General features: G+C 37.1%; 4 protein-coding genes across 4 annotated transcripts in view; 3 read left to right on the top strand and 1 right to left on the bottom strand.

Moving 5' to 3' along the window:
* The window catches only part of CBG00613, a gene marked incomplete at both ends in the record, with an annotated part of 28321 nt that extends 19189 nt beyond the window's left edge, over positions 1-9132 (top strand). Inside the window, 11 exons of the mRNA XM_045241938.1 lie at positions 900-1071; positions 1338-1454; positions 2334-2433; positions 2507-2580; positions 2656-2793; positions 3300-3419; positions 5979-6062; positions 8233-8366; positions 8418-8553; positions 8603-8761; positions 9052-9132. Of these exons, the coding sequence (XP_045091615.1) occupies positions 900-1071; positions 1338-1454; positions 2334-2433; positions 2507-2580; positions 2656-2793; positions 3300-3419; positions 5979-6062; positions 8233-8366; positions 8418-8553; positions 8603-8761; positions 9052-9132 (1315 nt within the window). The remainder of the gene's footprint in view (positions 1-899; positions 1072-1337; positions 1455-2333; positions 2434-2506; positions 2581-2655; positions 2794-3299; positions 3420-5978; positions 6063-8232; positions 8367-8417; positions 8554-8602; positions 8762-9051) is intronic.
* A 1698-nt stretch (positions 9133-10830) lies between these two features.
* On the bottom strand, positions 10831-12638 carry Cbr-gbh-2 (the record flags this gene model as incomplete). The annotated part of the gene is made up of 5 exons (XM_045241937.1): positions 10831-11131; positions 11243-11508; positions 11834-12005; positions 12161-12479; positions 12530-12638. The coding sequence occupies 5 exons, from the start codon at positions 12636-12638 to the stop codon at positions 10831-10833; spliced, it is 1167 nt and encodes a 388-aa protein (XP_045091614.1).
* A 2681-nt stretch (positions 12639-15319) lies between these two features.
* Positions 15320-15957, top strand: CBG00616 (the record flags this gene model as incomplete). Its single annotated transcript, XM_002630160.1, has 3 exons — positions 15320-15439; positions 15521-15732; positions 15801-15957. 3 exons carry the CDS (start codon positions 15320-15322, stop codon positions 15955-15957), a joined length of 489 nt encoding a protein of 162 aa, XP_002630206.1.
* Positions 15958-16184: 227 nt separating this feature from the next.
* Positions 16185-16554, top strand: part of CBG00617 — a gene marked incomplete at both ends in the record, with an annotated part of 2010 nt that continues 1640 nt past the window's right edge. Inside the window, one exon of the mRNA XM_002630161.1 lies at positions 16185-16328. Within this exon, the coding sequence (XP_002630207.1) occupies positions 16185-16328 (144 nt within the window). The remainder of the gene's footprint in view (positions 16329-16554) is intronic.

The raw sequence follows: 16554 nt of genomic DNA, 5'->3' as shown, positions 1-16554 counted from the left end.
TATTACAAATATTTGAACAATGCAGCTAGAAATGTTTCTTGCCTTTTTCAAAAATTCGCATTGAATCACGAAACACGATACTCTTACTAGTAAGGATGCCCATTTTCAGAATGAAAAATTTGTGGATTTCAAAATTTCACGATATTTTTCGAAAATTGGCAGATTTACGTGAACTTACAGAATTGATGAAGAGATCGATTCTGGATGATTTTTCGCTCTCACAAAATTCCCAGAAGCGATCTCGAGATCGCTTCTGTAGGTTCACGGGAAATATTAATATATTTATTTTTTCAGGCTTCTTTTTTCAAAAGTCCCAGAAGCGATCTCGGAATCGCTTCTGTAGGTTCACGGAAATATATCTCACGTTATTATTTTGTTGTTGTTTTTTTTTACTTTTTTTTCAATAAATTTTATCTGTTTTGTTGACCTGAATTTCTGATGAAAAAACTTAAAAAATACCAATTTGAATTGTTTCATGATGAAAATGGTGAAAAAATGTTTGTGAAGTATAATTCTCACACATAAATCCCGAAGAAACTATGTTTCTTATATTTCTGTGAACCAACAGGAAAGTTTGTAGGCTGGCCTCTATTCGAACGAATGTTAAAAATTATGAAAATGTCATCTTCTTATATCAAAAATATGTCAACTGATAAAATATTTTTAATGTTATAATAAACAATTTACCAGTTGACAACTTTTTCATATCTTTGACAGAAACTGAGATAAATTAGCTCAAAGTTTTGAGGTCGTTTTATTACCAAAAATTAACTGTTACAAAACTAAACTTCTGACCTAGCTAAGCATGCTCTGACGTTTTCAGACAATTCGAAAAATTATGAGCTACTTCTACACTAACTAATCAGAAAGTTAACCATCAAAACTCTTAAAATTTTCAGCAATGGCGCCGGTCGAAGTGGTGCGTTTCTTGCCCTTGACGCCAATCTCGAGTTAATGAAGAAAACCGGACAACTGGATTTTTTCGAGTACGCCAAAACGTTGGTCAACTCACGGCCACATCTGATTGACAGCGTCGAACAGTACATGTTCATCTATGAAGTATTGTCAGAGGTTTGTGAAAGAAACCGAACCAAAGGTGTAAGGGGAAAATCAGGAGAAGAGGATAAGGAGGAAACGGATTAGAAAGTTATGATGAAGTCTGTTATATGATGAGGGAAACAAGACCTTGAGAAATACGGCAAATGCCATGGGATTATGGATTTGAGAAAGTGAAGAAAAAAGCGATAGTTAAATTTAATAGTCATATACAATATGGCGCCGGTGTGGCGCAATAGGATCAGCGGACATCCGGATACTAGGAAATTGGTTAATTTCAGGCGGTGATGTGCAACGTGCAACCGATTGAGATGCATCTTTTGAAAGAGAGATCCAGTATGTACAAAGCGAAGAAGAATCGAGAGCTTTTGGAAAGTCAGGAGACACATGAAAATAAGGTTAGTTCTTCGGGGGAAAATGAAGGAAAATGAGGGAGAGAGAGAGAGAGAATGAAAACAACTATCTCGGGGAATCGAGATAGGGATCCATCCTAGACGATTTGCGCGCCTTTTTTAGTTGAGCGAAAGTGAGGATACAATCATGATGTGATGTATGGCATATGGAAGAAGGTTTTTAGGGATTTTAGGTTGTAAAAAGTTTGAAAAGTTTGAAAAGTTTGAAAGTTTTGAGACTCAAAATGTTTAATTTTTGTGACTCTGAACCTCAGAATTTCGAAAATTCGGAATACCAGGAATTCAGAGTTTCGGAACCAGAGATCCAAAAGATCTGAATTCCAGAAGTCCGAAAATTCAGAATCCAAGAAATTTAGAAATTCGGAATTCCAAAAGTTCTCAGAATCTTAGAATCTCAGAATTTGAGAATCTCAGAATCTCAGAATCGCAGAATCTCACGAATTTCACAATCTCAGAATCTCAGAATCTCATGAATCTCAGACTCTCAGAATCTCAGAATCTCATAAATCGCAGACTCTCAGAATCTTAGAATCTCAGAATCTCAGAATTTCAGAATCTCAGAATCTCAGAATCTCAAAATCTCAGAATTTCCGATTCCCCCAGAGTTTGAAAATTTGAGAGTTTCAGAATGTTAGGGATTCAAAATTTCAGAACTTCAAAACCTTATTGTTAAAATATTAGAGTATCAAAATCTCAGAATCTCAAAATCTCTGAATCATTTGAATCTTCAAATCAAAAAAACACAATCTGAATTTCACTTTCTGTACGACACGGTCATTAGAAAGGAAAAACAAAAAGTTTATGATGTACTGACACATCGGCGCAGGCTTCCATAAAATCTTTTTATCACCTATTCTCTTTTAGCTTCTGATGCATCTGACGCCAACACTCAGAATCGGTGACTGCGCCGGAGGTCATCGTCTCGAGAATCGAGGAAAGAATCGAGATGTGATGGTTGTACCGCGTAAGAATTTTTTGACTTCTTTTTTTAGAAAATATGGGAAGGGACTTCTGAATTGAAGCAAAAAAAATTTCAGCGGACCACGCAAGGCCATACCTTCAAACATTGCATGGAGAAAGCAAAGATTATACATATATCAATGCAGTGGAGGTGAGGACGAAAAAGTGATAAAATGATAACATGATAAACTGGTATACATTCATAGTTTAATAATGTGTGTTTCAGGTCGATGGTTTTACTAGAAAAGCCGAATTCATTGTGACCGAATGGCCGAAGCAGAGCACGGTTGACTCGTTTTGGACACTGATTTATGATCATGCATGTCATACGGTGGTTAATTTGAGTAATCAAGGATCGACGAGAGTGCGTTTTATGGTATTTTTGAAAAATTGGTTTGAAAAAACGGGGAATTTGAAAAGGCTCATTTACTGTAAACACCATAATAGAATGCCGACTTTGAGCTTATATATCTCATTTTCTGTAAAAGATATCAAAAAGAGGTCAACTAATAAAATATTACGGATATTATGATAAATAATTCATCAGTTGACATATTTTTGATATCTTTCACAGGAGCCGAGATAAATTTGCTCAAAGTTGAAAACCCTTTTCAAGAATAAGTTCCGGTAGTCCCTAAATCGGCCGGCATAATTCAATTTTGAGCTATTTTTTCTTGGTTTCTGTCAAAGATATCAAAAAGTGATAAACTCAAAAAATTTTTTCATGATATGATAAACATTTTATCAGTTGACCAATTTTTTATATCTCTCACAGGAAATGAGATATATGCGATCAAAGTTGATGGTATATTTCATCACATTTGAAAATCTTGTGAATCCTGAAAAATTCTAAAATTCTGAAATTTGCAGCACTACCCCTCGTTCATCCACAACAAGGGCAAACAAAATTACGGTCCTTTCATTGTGGAAGTGATGAACTATCATCAGTATCCAGCAATGACGAGCCATATGGTCAAGGTTATGAAACGGGTGAGCAATCTATATTTCTCAAGTTTTTTGAATCAAACTTCTACCACATCTCTTTTTCTTTCATTTATTTTTCTTTCTTTTTTTCATCATTGTTCTTTTTCTCAGTTGAGTGATTTCATATAATTTTCACATTTTTACTTTTCTGATTTCAAAAACAACAGATCGATCCACCGAACGCAAAACCCGCCGCTAAGATTCCAACTCTAGAAGGTGTCCCCGGGTATCAATCTCGTCCGGATATCATTCCCGGACAATCGTTCCGTTTTAAACCAATGTATCGTGGCCGCTTCCGCGAGCCTCACGATTCAACGTCTTCTGACGAAGAAGACGATGACGTCATCTCAACGAATCTTCTATTACCTCCACGTCCGGCTAGAAAGACGTCGAGCAGTCAGTTTTTGAATTTGCCGCCAGCGTCGCCACGTGGCAATGGAGCACTGAAACGACGAAGTCGATCAGCGGAGGACCCATATCGAGAGGTGTCTAGAATGAGCGAGAGCGTGTTCCTTTATTCTTCCCCGGATATTTACTTTTTTTAGATTTTCCCTTTTTAAAAACCGAGAAACCCTTTGTCGATTCCGGTCATTTATTTCCCACCCAAATACCGCCCGTTTCCCGAATTCCATTATATTTCCTATCCTCATGATCTCTAAAATTTGATTTTTAAATTACTCTTTTTTTGGGATTTACACTAAAAATTTGTTGATTTTCATTTTTTGTGCGTGTGGTGTCGTTTCACCCATTCATCTCATCTAGAATCACTGAAAATTCAAAAAAATTCAGAATTCAAAAACTGAAAATTGAACTTGTGATTAGACTAGCCACCGAATCCCATGATTTCTAGAGCTTATAACTTCTTCAACGTTTGAGATACGAAAAAATTGTCAACTATAAAAATGTGTAAAAATTCAAGAGCTTTATTTTATTAATAGACAAAATTTTTGTATCTTAACACTAGAATAAGAAAAATGCACTTGAACTCAGATACCAATTAGAAGTTACGCCCCCCCCCCCCCAAACCGCCAACGTCCTTCAAGTCCTTATATCTCGCTCTTTGTGAGAGATTTCATAAAATTGTAAACTAACAAAATTTTCATCATAATATCAGCAAAACTTTAACAGTTGACCAGTTTTTGATATCTCGCACAGGAACTGAGATATATAAGTTCAGGTCTATGAGTGGGGTCAGTCGGAGCATCTCGCTTTCAGAAGGGCGCCCTAACTTTAAAGGCGTATACATATTGGAATTTTTAAAAAATGTGTGAAAGTTTATTGGCTTTCAGTCTCCAAGAATTTAAACTGTTTCTGAGATTTGGACCCTTAAAGTCAAGCAGTTGAAAGACGCAGAAAAACGAGACACTCTCGTTTCTCTGCGCTCTCGCTCTCTTCCCTTGTGCACACCGTGCGTTACACTCTGACCGTAAACTTTAAACCAATTTTTCTCGGTTTCTGTAAAAGATATCAAAAAGTGGTTTACTGATAAAATTTTGTATCATAATTTGAGCGACATTTTATTAGTTTATTACTTTTTGATATCTCTCATAGGAACCGAGATAAATTGGTTCAAACTTGACTGTTTGGGGCATTCTATTAGGTGTGTTGACGGTAATTGAGCCTTCCGAAAAAGGTGCAACTTTATCAGAAATTCTACAGTATGCATTTTTTATCACATGTTCAATTTTCAGTTTTTTGGATTTGGTTTTTACCCAAATTCTAGGCAACCATCTAGAAATCTAGGTCATCATTATCACACATCTCTAATTCTCATTCTAACTTTTTTCACACACATAATCTCTTTGCAGCCCCACCAGGTTCCGCCAATGAAGGTCGACCCTGAGGGTAAGGGGGTGTCAAAACTAGTGAGTTGATATCTAAAAAATAGTGCCAAAAAACGTTACATGATGGTCCAATTCATTTATTTTGCCAAGTGTCGTCATGTAGTGCAGTGTCAGAATTCGCCTTTTTTGAACCTGGTGGGGAACTGTGTCCACTTTTTTATAAGCGCTCAACATTTTTCTTTCTGTAATTTTTTCATTTCAGTCCTTTTTGTCTGTCCGTTATGTCCGTTATGTCCAGATGTCGTTTTCAGAAAGGAGCCGCCGATATCAAACGCCTTCTGAATATACGCAGAGAGAAGGCAGATCTTCAAAAAGAGACAACTAAACAAATTCAGAAGCTGGTCCGCTTTGTTTTATGTTCTTTTTTCATGTCATGCTCTAACAAAACGCTTCTCACCCTAACCCAATTTTCGGTAGAGCGCATTTGCCAAAATAAGTATGTCTCTCGTTGTCTAACTCTCTCTCGCCAACTCTGCTAATTTTGTTTTTCTTTTTTTTCCATTAATTGGGACGTTTTTGGAAGTTCTCAAGACTTCTGAAGGCGTTCCAATGGTTTGAAACTATCCAAAAATTGCCCCTCCCCAAGCCACCTCACACTGGTTTTTCTAGAAGTCACACTACCGGCTCCTCAACTCAACACTAACCAGACGAGTGAAGGCTTTTCCCACACCCACTTGCTGCGAAGTTTTAAAGTTTTGAAGTTAATTTTGAATGTTTTCAGACATTCATGATCAGCGACATCATGGCCACGGGTGCACAGAATCAGCAAATTGACGCAGAAGTCCGAATTTGTTGTGTTATTCAGGTAACTGGATGTGTAATGATGTTTATCTCGGTTACAGTAGAAGCTATCAGAAAAGTGTCAACTGATAAAATATTGGTGATATTATCTTTACTATTAACAATCACCAAATTCTGTGTGTGAGTGTGTCCGTTTGTTCCCGTATCACCTTCCCTAACGAAGTCCAGAATGAACCAAATTTTCCCAAATTTCACAGATAACCCGAAATAGCAGCTAGACGATACCCGAATATTTATTCTTTCGAAATTTTTGTCTGACGTCTTCTAGAGACGTTCTTCAATTTCTACAGTGCAAATTTTTAGAAAAATATTGAAGAAATATTCACGTCATTTCCGTCTAACCGCCCAATTTTTTTTTCTTATCCACGCTATATTTGAGAGAAAGGATTTTTGTGGAAATATTCTTTTAGTGTGGATTTTAAAGATTTGAAAGGAAGAAAAAATTCTGAAACAGTGTAGAAGAAAGAAATTAAAAGGAAAAAAAGAAAGAAACAGAATGCGAGGGAAAATGACAGCGCCCTTTGTGATCAATCGATTTTTCAGAATTCAGAATAATTTTTAAAATTTCCGAACTTAATTTCACATCTTTCAAATTGTGGAATATATAAATTTCTGAGATCTTATTTACCGAATAAGCCAAAAAATTTCAAAGTTTCAGATTTTCCAACATTTCAGGTTTTCAATTTTCGGAATGTCTAAATTTTCGAAATTTAGAGTTTTCGAATTCTGAAATATACATTTCCGATTTTCCGAAGTTCCAAAAACTTTTCGACGAGACTGTGTTTCGAATAGTTGAATTTCTGAATTTCTAATTTTTCAGGTTCTCAAATTCTCGATTCTAAACTTTTTCGAAATTCTATAAATTTTGCGTTTCAGGCCAGCCCGGCATTTAGTAAGTAAGCAAAAATCTGAATTTTCCGATTCCTTAAAATTTGATATACCAAAATTTGGGTATTTGACACATACAGATTGAAACACTTTTCTAGATTTCAAAATTAATGTTTTCCATCTGATTTTTAAAAATTTACTAATCTCTGAACTTGCGAGTGTCTTACTTTTTCAATTTCCGGATTTTCTTACTTCCGACTTTCCGAATTCTAAAAATTCTAAATAACCAAAATATCGAAAAATTTCCTAACAGACCATGAAAAAATAAAATAGTCCTGGAAAAATGGCAAAACCTGTCTATAAGACAACGGGTACTGTAAGCGGGAGCTAGGAGGCCTAGCCCGGAGGGGCGCAAACCGACTGTTTTTCAAAATTCGAAAATTTCGAAATTCAGAATTTTTGGAGAACAGAAAGTTTAGTGAACCTGACATTTAGTTATCCAAAATTTGAAACTTCAGGAAGCCGGGAATTCACATACTCCGGATTTCAGAACATAAAAAATCTTTTTTCAATAGTTTGGAAATTTTGAAAATTAGGAAATCAAATATTCCTCGAAGAAAATTGATAGTATGCAAAACTTTCACAAATTTTGGTGAATTCGGAAACTCGAAAATTTTTAAATTAGAAATAAAATTGTAAGATACAGAAAGTGGAAGCCAGGAGGTTGAGCCCCCGACAGGGGGCGTAAACCGACTGGTGATAAACAATTTATCAATTGACAACTTTTTGATAGCTGTGACAGGAAGCGAGATTTATTACGTCAAAGTCAGTGGGCGGCACCCACCTCGACTTTAAAGGCGCCTCCAACTTTGAGCTCTTATATCTTATAACCTGTAAAAGATATCAAAAAGTAATAAACAAAAAAATATGTATCGTAATATGAACAGTATTTTGTTAGTTGACCACTTTTTGTTATCTCTTACAGCAATCAAGATAAATTGTGTTAAAGTAGTGGATTCCTGTCAGTACATCTAAATGGCGCCCTTACTTTGGAGGCGCATACGGTATTTGCCCACTCTATACTTGTGTTTAAACTCGTATATCTAGGTTCCTATGAGAGATATCAAAAATCTGTCAACTGATAAAATGTTTGTCATAATATCACCAACAGTTTCGTAATTTACAGATTTTTGATATCTCTTACAGAAATTGAGATAATTTGGGTCAAATTTATGAGTGGGCGCCGGTTATGGCTTTTCGTCCTCAAAAGGGCGTCCTAACTAAAAAAGAAAGAGATCATTATTTTTCGAAATAATTGTATAAAAACGTATTTTTTCAAATTCCAGGTCCGAATGTGGCCTATTGAAAACAAGGTGCCCCTCTCCACAACCGGCCTAATTGACGTCATCAAAATGGCCAGAAGCTGGAGAAAAAGAGCACCGGATCGTCCGGAAACCAAGCCAACCATTGTCATGTCACAGTATGTTTATTTAGCAAGATGGAAAATGCGCCCCATTGACAACTATTTCAGCAACGGAGTGTCTCGAGTCGGGGTGTACATTGGAGCGAACATCTGCATAGACCAGATGGATATTGATCATGAAGTCGATGTATTCCATGCTGTCAAAATGATGAGGATCAATCGGCCTCAATTGATTGATATGAAGGTATATAAGCTGCTCAATGCAAATTCGTTCCAACGTACTTTATTTTCAGGATGAGTACAAATATCTTTACGATGTAATGCTGCACTGGTACATGACTAATCCAGACTATCGGATCTATGATAAAGAAGATAGTGAAGATACAGATAGTCAGAAGACGTCACGTCCACCGTCGAATCGACACTCCATCAAGGAGAAGAGCTCGTTTAGGGTGAGAAATTTGATTGGAATTCTGAAATCCCGGAATTCTAGAATCCCAGTATCGTGGGATCCTGGAGTTCCAGAATCTTGGATCCCTGAAATCCTGGAATCTTGGGATCCTGGAATCCTGGAATCCTGGAATCCTGGAATCCTGGAATCTTGGAATCCTGGAATCCTGGAATACTGGAATCCTGGAATCCTGGAATCCTGGAATCCTGGAATCCTGAAATCCTGGAATCCTGGAATCCTGGAATCCTGGAATCCTGGAATCCTGAATCTTCAAAATTTTAAAAGTTTCAGAGCAAATTCTCCTTCCGCCGCCGAAACACCACTCGTCAAAACGAGAACAACGCTGTGGAGTATCATGTCAATAACAAATAATTCTTTTTTTTTCCATTCTAGAATATTCTTTCTGAAATTTCTTCTTTTTTTACGGGTTCCTCCATTTCACTATTTTCTGAAGAATCAGTTTCAGGCCTTTTAGATTTTAAAATCCTTATTTCTAGTCCATTTTGTTCATTTTCTCCAAAAAACATATCAGAAATTGGTTTTTCCTCCAAAACTGTAAAATTCATATAAATATTTGGTGTCTCTTTGTTCTTCCTTTTTCATGATCGTCCACTTTGTTTTGAATTTGTGACTCTGAAAATCTGTAATAATAATGTTCGTTTCTTTCTTTCTTTCTCTCTCTCTCTTCTTTTCTTTCAATGCAGCTTCAATCTAATTCTGTGATTTGACAACTTTTTTCTATGTGGCATAATAAATATTTTTGTTTTGAATCAAGTTTCCTGAATTGGGTATTAAAAATGGGCCCTTAAAAATAAGCCATTTTCAGATTTCAAAATTCTGGGATTTTCAAGTAACCGAAATGTTCAAATTCTTACAGTTGAATTGTTGGACTCTGAGATTTCAAGATCCAAGATTCTGGTTGTTCATTTTTCTTGAATTCTGAGATTCCAGAGTTTGTGAGGCTGCTATTAAAGTTTTCAGATATTCTGACTGGTAAACTTCTGAAATCCTGAAATTCAAATTTTCGAAATTCTTGAACCTGATATAATTTTTGAAACAAAACATGATTAGGGTACTGTACTTTTTTCGGCCCTCTTCGTCTCTCTTTTCCACGTCACCAGGTCTACCGGACCTCCTTCACCTCCAGATGAACCTATATTCTTGTACGTCTTCTATGCCTTCACCTGTCAGCGTCTCCGTAGCGGAGAGGATAACGTGTGCGGTTGTGGGACCACGGGGGGAAGGACGAGTTCGATTCCCCATAATGATTCCCCATAATGGGAAGGACGAGTTCGATTCCCCCGGTGGTCTTCGATTGATGACGTGAGGAGGTCCGACGTCTCCACCGCACATCGTTAAGGCACGGAGGACGTCGCTGGAGGACCAGCAACGACAAGCAAAGTTCGAGCGAAGGAATCTGAAACATTGGCTTCAATTTTTTTGAATTACCGAGATTTGATTTGTGATTCAGTAATTAAAAATGTCAAATCAGAAGTACAAAAAAAGCCTTATTTGTACCGAATCGAGAGTTCCAAAGATTTTGATATTGAAGGGTTTTCCTGCCCCCATATCATCAATAGGGTACGGTACTTGGTTTTCAGCCACCCTCCCGCACGTCATCCGGCCAACCGGACCTCCTTCACCTCCAGATGAACCTATATTCTTATAAGTCTTCTACGTCTTCACCTGTCAGCGTCCCCGTAGCCGAGAGGATAACGTGTGCGGTTGTGGGACCACGGGGGGAAGGACGAGTTCGATTCCCCATAATGATTCCCCATAATGGAAAGGACGAGTTCGATTCCCCCGGCGGTTTCCGATTGATGACGTGAGAGGACCCACGTCTCCACCGCACATCGTTCAGGCGCGGAGGACGTCGGTGGAGAACCAGCAACGAAAAGCAAGGAGCGAGCGAAGGAGGTTGGGAAACGACGAAGGATAGAAGGTATAATGATAATTGTAATGTTCGGAAAATTAAATGAATAAAGATTTTTTTTTGAAATTTCTGCTCATTCTGGCAATCATGTTCACACAAAGGTACAGCTTCAAATAATTTATTTCAAACAATAAAAATCACAGAAACTCTTTCACATTCCCATCAAAAAACGGTCTGGCTTTCGCCATAAAATTATCTCGCGATAAATAACATCCACACATTTTTCGGTATCCTTGAAATGCTGTCCTAGAGTGTAAAACCCGAAAATTGTCGATAAAAATCACAGATCCAGGACGCAGAGAAACTGTTAAAGCGTTCAGATGATCGTGACATATTCTGGAGAATTCTTGGTACGCTTCGTAGAATTTTATAGCGCCAGAAGCCGAAGATTCAGAAGATGAGAGGCAAGAATAAGGAGCACGATCGTAAGGGTTGAAACTGCAAATGCGCTTTATCGATAAATGAAAATTTAGTATTTTTAAAGTTTTACCGTATCTGCAGAATATTCCCAAATGAGTCCATCTCAATGACTGGTTTCTCCAAACTAACACTTTGGATCTGGCTGCCAGGCGGAGACCTTCTAGATAATGATGAGCTATCTTTGTGTTGCAAAGTGTTTCAAAATGCTCCGGATGCTTATTTTTGAGAATTTGAGCACAATGAAATGAATCCACAACTACCGTATCTCCCCCAACGTTTGCTGGGGTTAGACAATGGAAAACTTGGATACCAGGAGTTTGATTAAAATATGTTCCATCTGTGTGAGGTCCGATTTCCTCATTTCCATAGGCAGTGTCTTCGTAAGCGGGCTCGTCCTGAATCAATTACTTTTACAATGATGTCCAAAGTTTTTCAATTGCTGTTCTAGGCCAGCATATAGCGGTCATTGAATCATACAATATCGTACTATTTCTCTAATGGATGTGCCGCCTGACAGTCAACTTTGAGCCAATTTATCTCGGTCCGTGTCAAAGATATGAAAAAGTTGTCAACTGATAAATTGTTCATCATGATTTCAAAATGTTTTATCAATTGACATATTTTCGATATATTGCATAGAAATTAAAATAATTTAGCTCAAACTTGACAGTGTGGGCCTCTTTAATAGTGTCTTACGGTAAGTCTTTAAAAGAATCTCACCTGCGTTGCGGAATTACTAAATACCCAGAATTGTCCGAAAAATGTGTCATGAACCGGAACTAAACTTTGACAAAGTTTTTCCGTTGCCTCAGCAGTTCCTTCAATTCCATCAATGATCACAACTCCATATTTTACCAGATTTTCGGAGAATGATTGAAGCGAGAGGTTCGATCTGGAAACATTTTTTCCAAACTTTTTTTTTTTTAATTCAGAAAAGTTACTGAATTCGAAAATCAATGTATTTGAATTTTCAAGTTTTAGAAATCGAAAGTTCTGAAATTCTAAAACCTAGAAATTCATCAAAGTTTCAAAAACTTCAAAGCTCACTTCTCGATTCTTGGAACTCCTCCCAATGTCTTTGAATCCCATAATTTCAAAACTCCATCCATTTTTTCTCCCTTTTTCTTTCTGCCTTTCCCAACAACATCTCCAATCTCAAAAACCGATCGATGTCCATCAATCCAATCAATAATCAAAGATTTCTGATTCTGATCCATTGAAATTTTATCAGATCCTTCTATTCTAGACAAATTCATGAGATCCGTACAATTCGATTTTCGCTGATTCGTCGGGTAATGATAGTGCGTTTTCGATGTACAATGGTCACGAAGCCAAGCCAATGGCATTATCAGTTTTGATGGTTTTCCTGGAGAAAAATATTGAACATATAGGGACCAAAAGCTAAAAAATCCTCACCATCCTCCTCGAAAGTTACTTCTAGAGAATCATTTTTCGATCGGATATTCTTAAAGTTCCAGCCAATAACCCGTGTGATACTAGACGATAACCTTCTTTGTACAAACATATTAATCTGAAACAGAAATTTTGAAAATGGAAGAATTTTTAGAAGGAAGTCAAAGAAGAAAATGAAAGGAAACCATTGGACTTTAGACACAAATAGACAGGAGACAGCCACGGTGTAGGAATGTTGCGTCATGGAAAAAAAGAACGATAAGAATAACGGGGTAAAGGGCATTGTTTGTTTGTCACGAGGAATGGAAAAGACAGAGAGTGTGAAAAGTGAGAGATTTAGAAGGAAAAAAATGGGGATATCTGGACAAACAGATATGAGTACAGGTCAATTCAAGTTTAAAGGTGGGGGGACATGAGAAAAATAATGTTGTCGAAATCCCGTTTAAATATGCTCCTCAAGGAGTTGAACTTGTCGAGACAAGTATTGAAGGTGCGGCGCCGCTACCGACTGAGCTACGCGTGCAAAGAGAAAGCCGCTGCCCGATTGCATACATAAAGGCGAGGGCGACATCTGTACGCAGAGTGACATTAAGCGTTGTACACCGTGACGGTAGAATGCATACTCTGGCCCCAAAAATCCCCCATAAAATCTCCTTTCCCCCCACCTTTAAAAAATAGCGTAAATGAAATAGAACGACACACTCGACTAAAACATTGAGCTCAATTATCTCAAATTCTGGAGGAGATATCAAAAATGTGTCAACTGATAAAATGTAGGCGATATCATGAAAAACGTTTTATTAGTTGACATAATTTTGATATCTATTACAGGAAAAGAGATAGTTGAGCTTGAAGGGTAAGTAGAGGGTGGCGGTTGATATAATTTTCAAGAAAATTGAAACTGACAAAAAACTTACCTTCAATGCATGTTTTTTCTGTACAACTGAATAGCTGACAAAATGTTGCTGATATTATGATAAACAATTAATCTGTTGACTACTTTTTGATATCTTTCACAAGAACCGAGATAAAGTGAGCCAAAGTTAGAGGGCTTCTATCACCGGTTTTACACGGTTTGTCCACTAAGTTTGTTGTACAGTTTTCTCAAACTTTAAAAATTTGCTTTTTTGTTCTGAAAATTCCAGATTTCAACTTTTGTATATTACTGGTTGCTTGAACTTCAATAGGGGTGTTGAAAATATTTCAGTTGATCTTTTCTTTTTTCTTAAATCAAAGTTTGAAACTAAATTGGAAGACTTGCTATTATTTTTTCGAATTTTCGAATTTTTAACTTCTTGAGTTCCAATTGAGCAAATTACATTTGGATGTTTTTTTCACAAAAATATGTCAATTTTGAAAACTTTTGCATATTTCAAAGTTATAGAAAAACTGTTCAAAAAAGGGATTTCTCGAAACCTTGTTTTTCAAAAATTGGATCATCCTTCTTCTTTTTCCTTTCATTTGAAATGCTCCTTTCTTCTATCCTTATAAAATGTTCAGCTTTCTATGGCCTAGCTTTTTCCAGGCCACCATTAAACACACTTGCCCGAGTTCAAATGACGTGAAAAGTGCAAGAAAGAGAGCTCAGAGAATGTACACTCAAGTGTAAATATAGAATGCGAGCGGACTACAATTTCGGGTTGTAGTGGGAATGTAGTTGGTTGGAGAAGAAGAAGAAAGGAAATGGATAGTCTAGTGAAAGTTTTATGGAGGAAGATAGATAAGAAAGGAGAGAGAGTGTAGGAAAAAGAGAAGGTAGAGAAAACCAGTAGAAACTTGTTTAGAGAATCATGGTGGTGATTTTGTTGATGCTACCTGCAAAAAGAGAACAAAAAATATTTTTGTAATGTTCGATTTTTTGTTTGATCTCTTACAACAACTGAATTATAACTTTTGAAAATCGTTCATTTATATTTTTTATGTTCTCTCTAAAACTTTTAAACGAAGTCCCAAACTTTTGTGGGAATTCAATTAAAAAAGATTCAGATTTCAAAGTTTTTATTTTTTCTTATGAATTCATAATCTGCCTAATCCCTTGCACTTCACATGCACCTTGTATCTAATTCTCTATCTCTTTTTCACATTAAACAAAGAGGAAATTTTTGATCTTGAGAAAAGAACAGATCGGGTTCAAAGAATGAGAGAAACACCCCAGCCAGCAGTTTGTCATCATTTTAGTGCACTAGAAACCGACCGAGACATCGGGCCTACGTGACTTTCCGAAGGATTTTTAGACCCACTCGACGTGAATTTAGTGAGAACTTCACCAAGATCATGCCCCGCCTATAGCTGCTTCTTTTTAAAATATTCAAAAAAATGATGATAATTGGTGTGACCCTAGTTGTTTTGTCATCTTCACCGATTTGATTTAATGGTTCCTTATCGCTTTGGTGAGTTTATTTTCTTTTAGGTCTTCTAAATAATTTTTGATTTAAAAACCGTTTAAAAAATATTTTCCTAATTTGCAAAAAAGCTTGCAAAATTCGAAATTCCCTCTCGAAAAAAATGGCAATGGAGCAAGCTTGCAGCGCGATATTTTTAATTAATTAAATTTTAAAATTCTTTCTTCGATTCTGCTTTGTAAATTAGTCATATTCGTAGTCCCAGACACTCAACAAAAAAACGAAAAAAAAGCACTTTGCATCCACATCTGCGTCTCTTCCCCTCTAAATTTCCTGCGCCTCAAAAACGGGCGGTCCTTCTCTTCCCCCATTTCTTTTTTTTTCTTGCATCACTTTGGTTATTTTTTTTGCACCTAAACAAATTTTTTGTATAAAATATAACGTTTTCAGAATGCTATCTTCAGTTATCAGATGCGGAGGACATCAGGCGGCGTCGTCGAAAATGACACCGGCCGTTTCGATGGCGATTCGCAGATTCGATCCGTTGGAGGCGAAAATGGCACAGAAAAAGGTAGGAAATTTGATTTTCTAGTTACTTTTATGCTAAAAATGCTTTAAAAAACACCAAAAAGCCTAAAATCTGAGATTTCAGGCTGAACTAATGGCTCAACAACAGCAAGCCGAAGGCGATCAACATCGTGTGACGTACGCAACAAAAGACGATTTCAAGCACACGGTTCAAGATTCTCGTTTCACTGGAGCCGCCGATTCAGAGACCGGACAAGTGCCGACGAAATGGCAGAAGAAGTTTCTGGTTATTACCAAGTTGTACCCATCGGTTGAGGATATTCCACCATTTGTTCAGTGGGTTTTTTCTTTTTTTTTTCTGGGAATTTTTAATCAATGATTCTAGCTTAATTCCTATTTTTCAGCCATGGCACAATGAACCGAATGCATGACAGAATGCGTGTCGTATTCATCGTCACCGCTTCCATCTTCTTCTTCTCCACATTCTACATTGCCGAACGTGCGATGGCTCAGAAAATCGCTCGTGATCGTGACGCTGGAGTCGTTGTTCATAAGATGTAAAAGTCTTTATTTTAAAAGACAGAATTTCAATTTTTACGGTTCTCAGCTCTTTGTATAAATTTTTCTTTAATTTTTCATATACTTTCTTCGTTTTTTGCTATTTGTATCCGTTCAATCGGTCCGACCATTCATGATTTTTCTTTTTCTCTTTTTTCTCTACTTGTTATCTTTTTTCTCTATTTTTAATCCAATCTTTCCAGCAAAAGCTTCAATTTATTCCTTTCAAAATGGGCATTTTCCGTACCGTTCTCATGAATGCCGCCGGTGTTCAAAAGGAGGAGCCGAAGAAGGGATCATACGAATGGAAGAAAGAGCACATGACGCCGGAGCAGCTCGCCAGAACTGCCGATAATAAGGAGAAGTATACAGGAGTGAGTACTTGAATTTGGAAGTTCTGTAAAGCTAATTTTCGAGGCAAATTATTGAAAAAATCCAAATTTCCACTAGTTTTTGCGATGGAGCGCGTTCGCAACTCTGCGTCTCTCAATTTGAGACCCCGCAAATTCGGGAGAAAAAAATTTCCGGGGAAAAAAAAACTCCGGAGAAAAGTGGGCGGAGCCTAAATTGCAACCCTGGCCGGCACGGTTTTGCCGCACG

Source organism: Caenorhabditis briggsae (assembly GCF_000004555.2).
Source record: "Caenorhabditis briggsae complete genome, chrII, whole genome shotgun sequence".
NCBI classification, from domain to species: domain Eukaryota; kingdom Metazoa; phylum Nematoda; class Chromadorea; order Rhabditida; family Rhabditidae; genus Caenorhabditis; species Caenorhabditis briggsae.
This window is presented reverse-complemented; position numbering and strand designations above follow the sequence as displayed.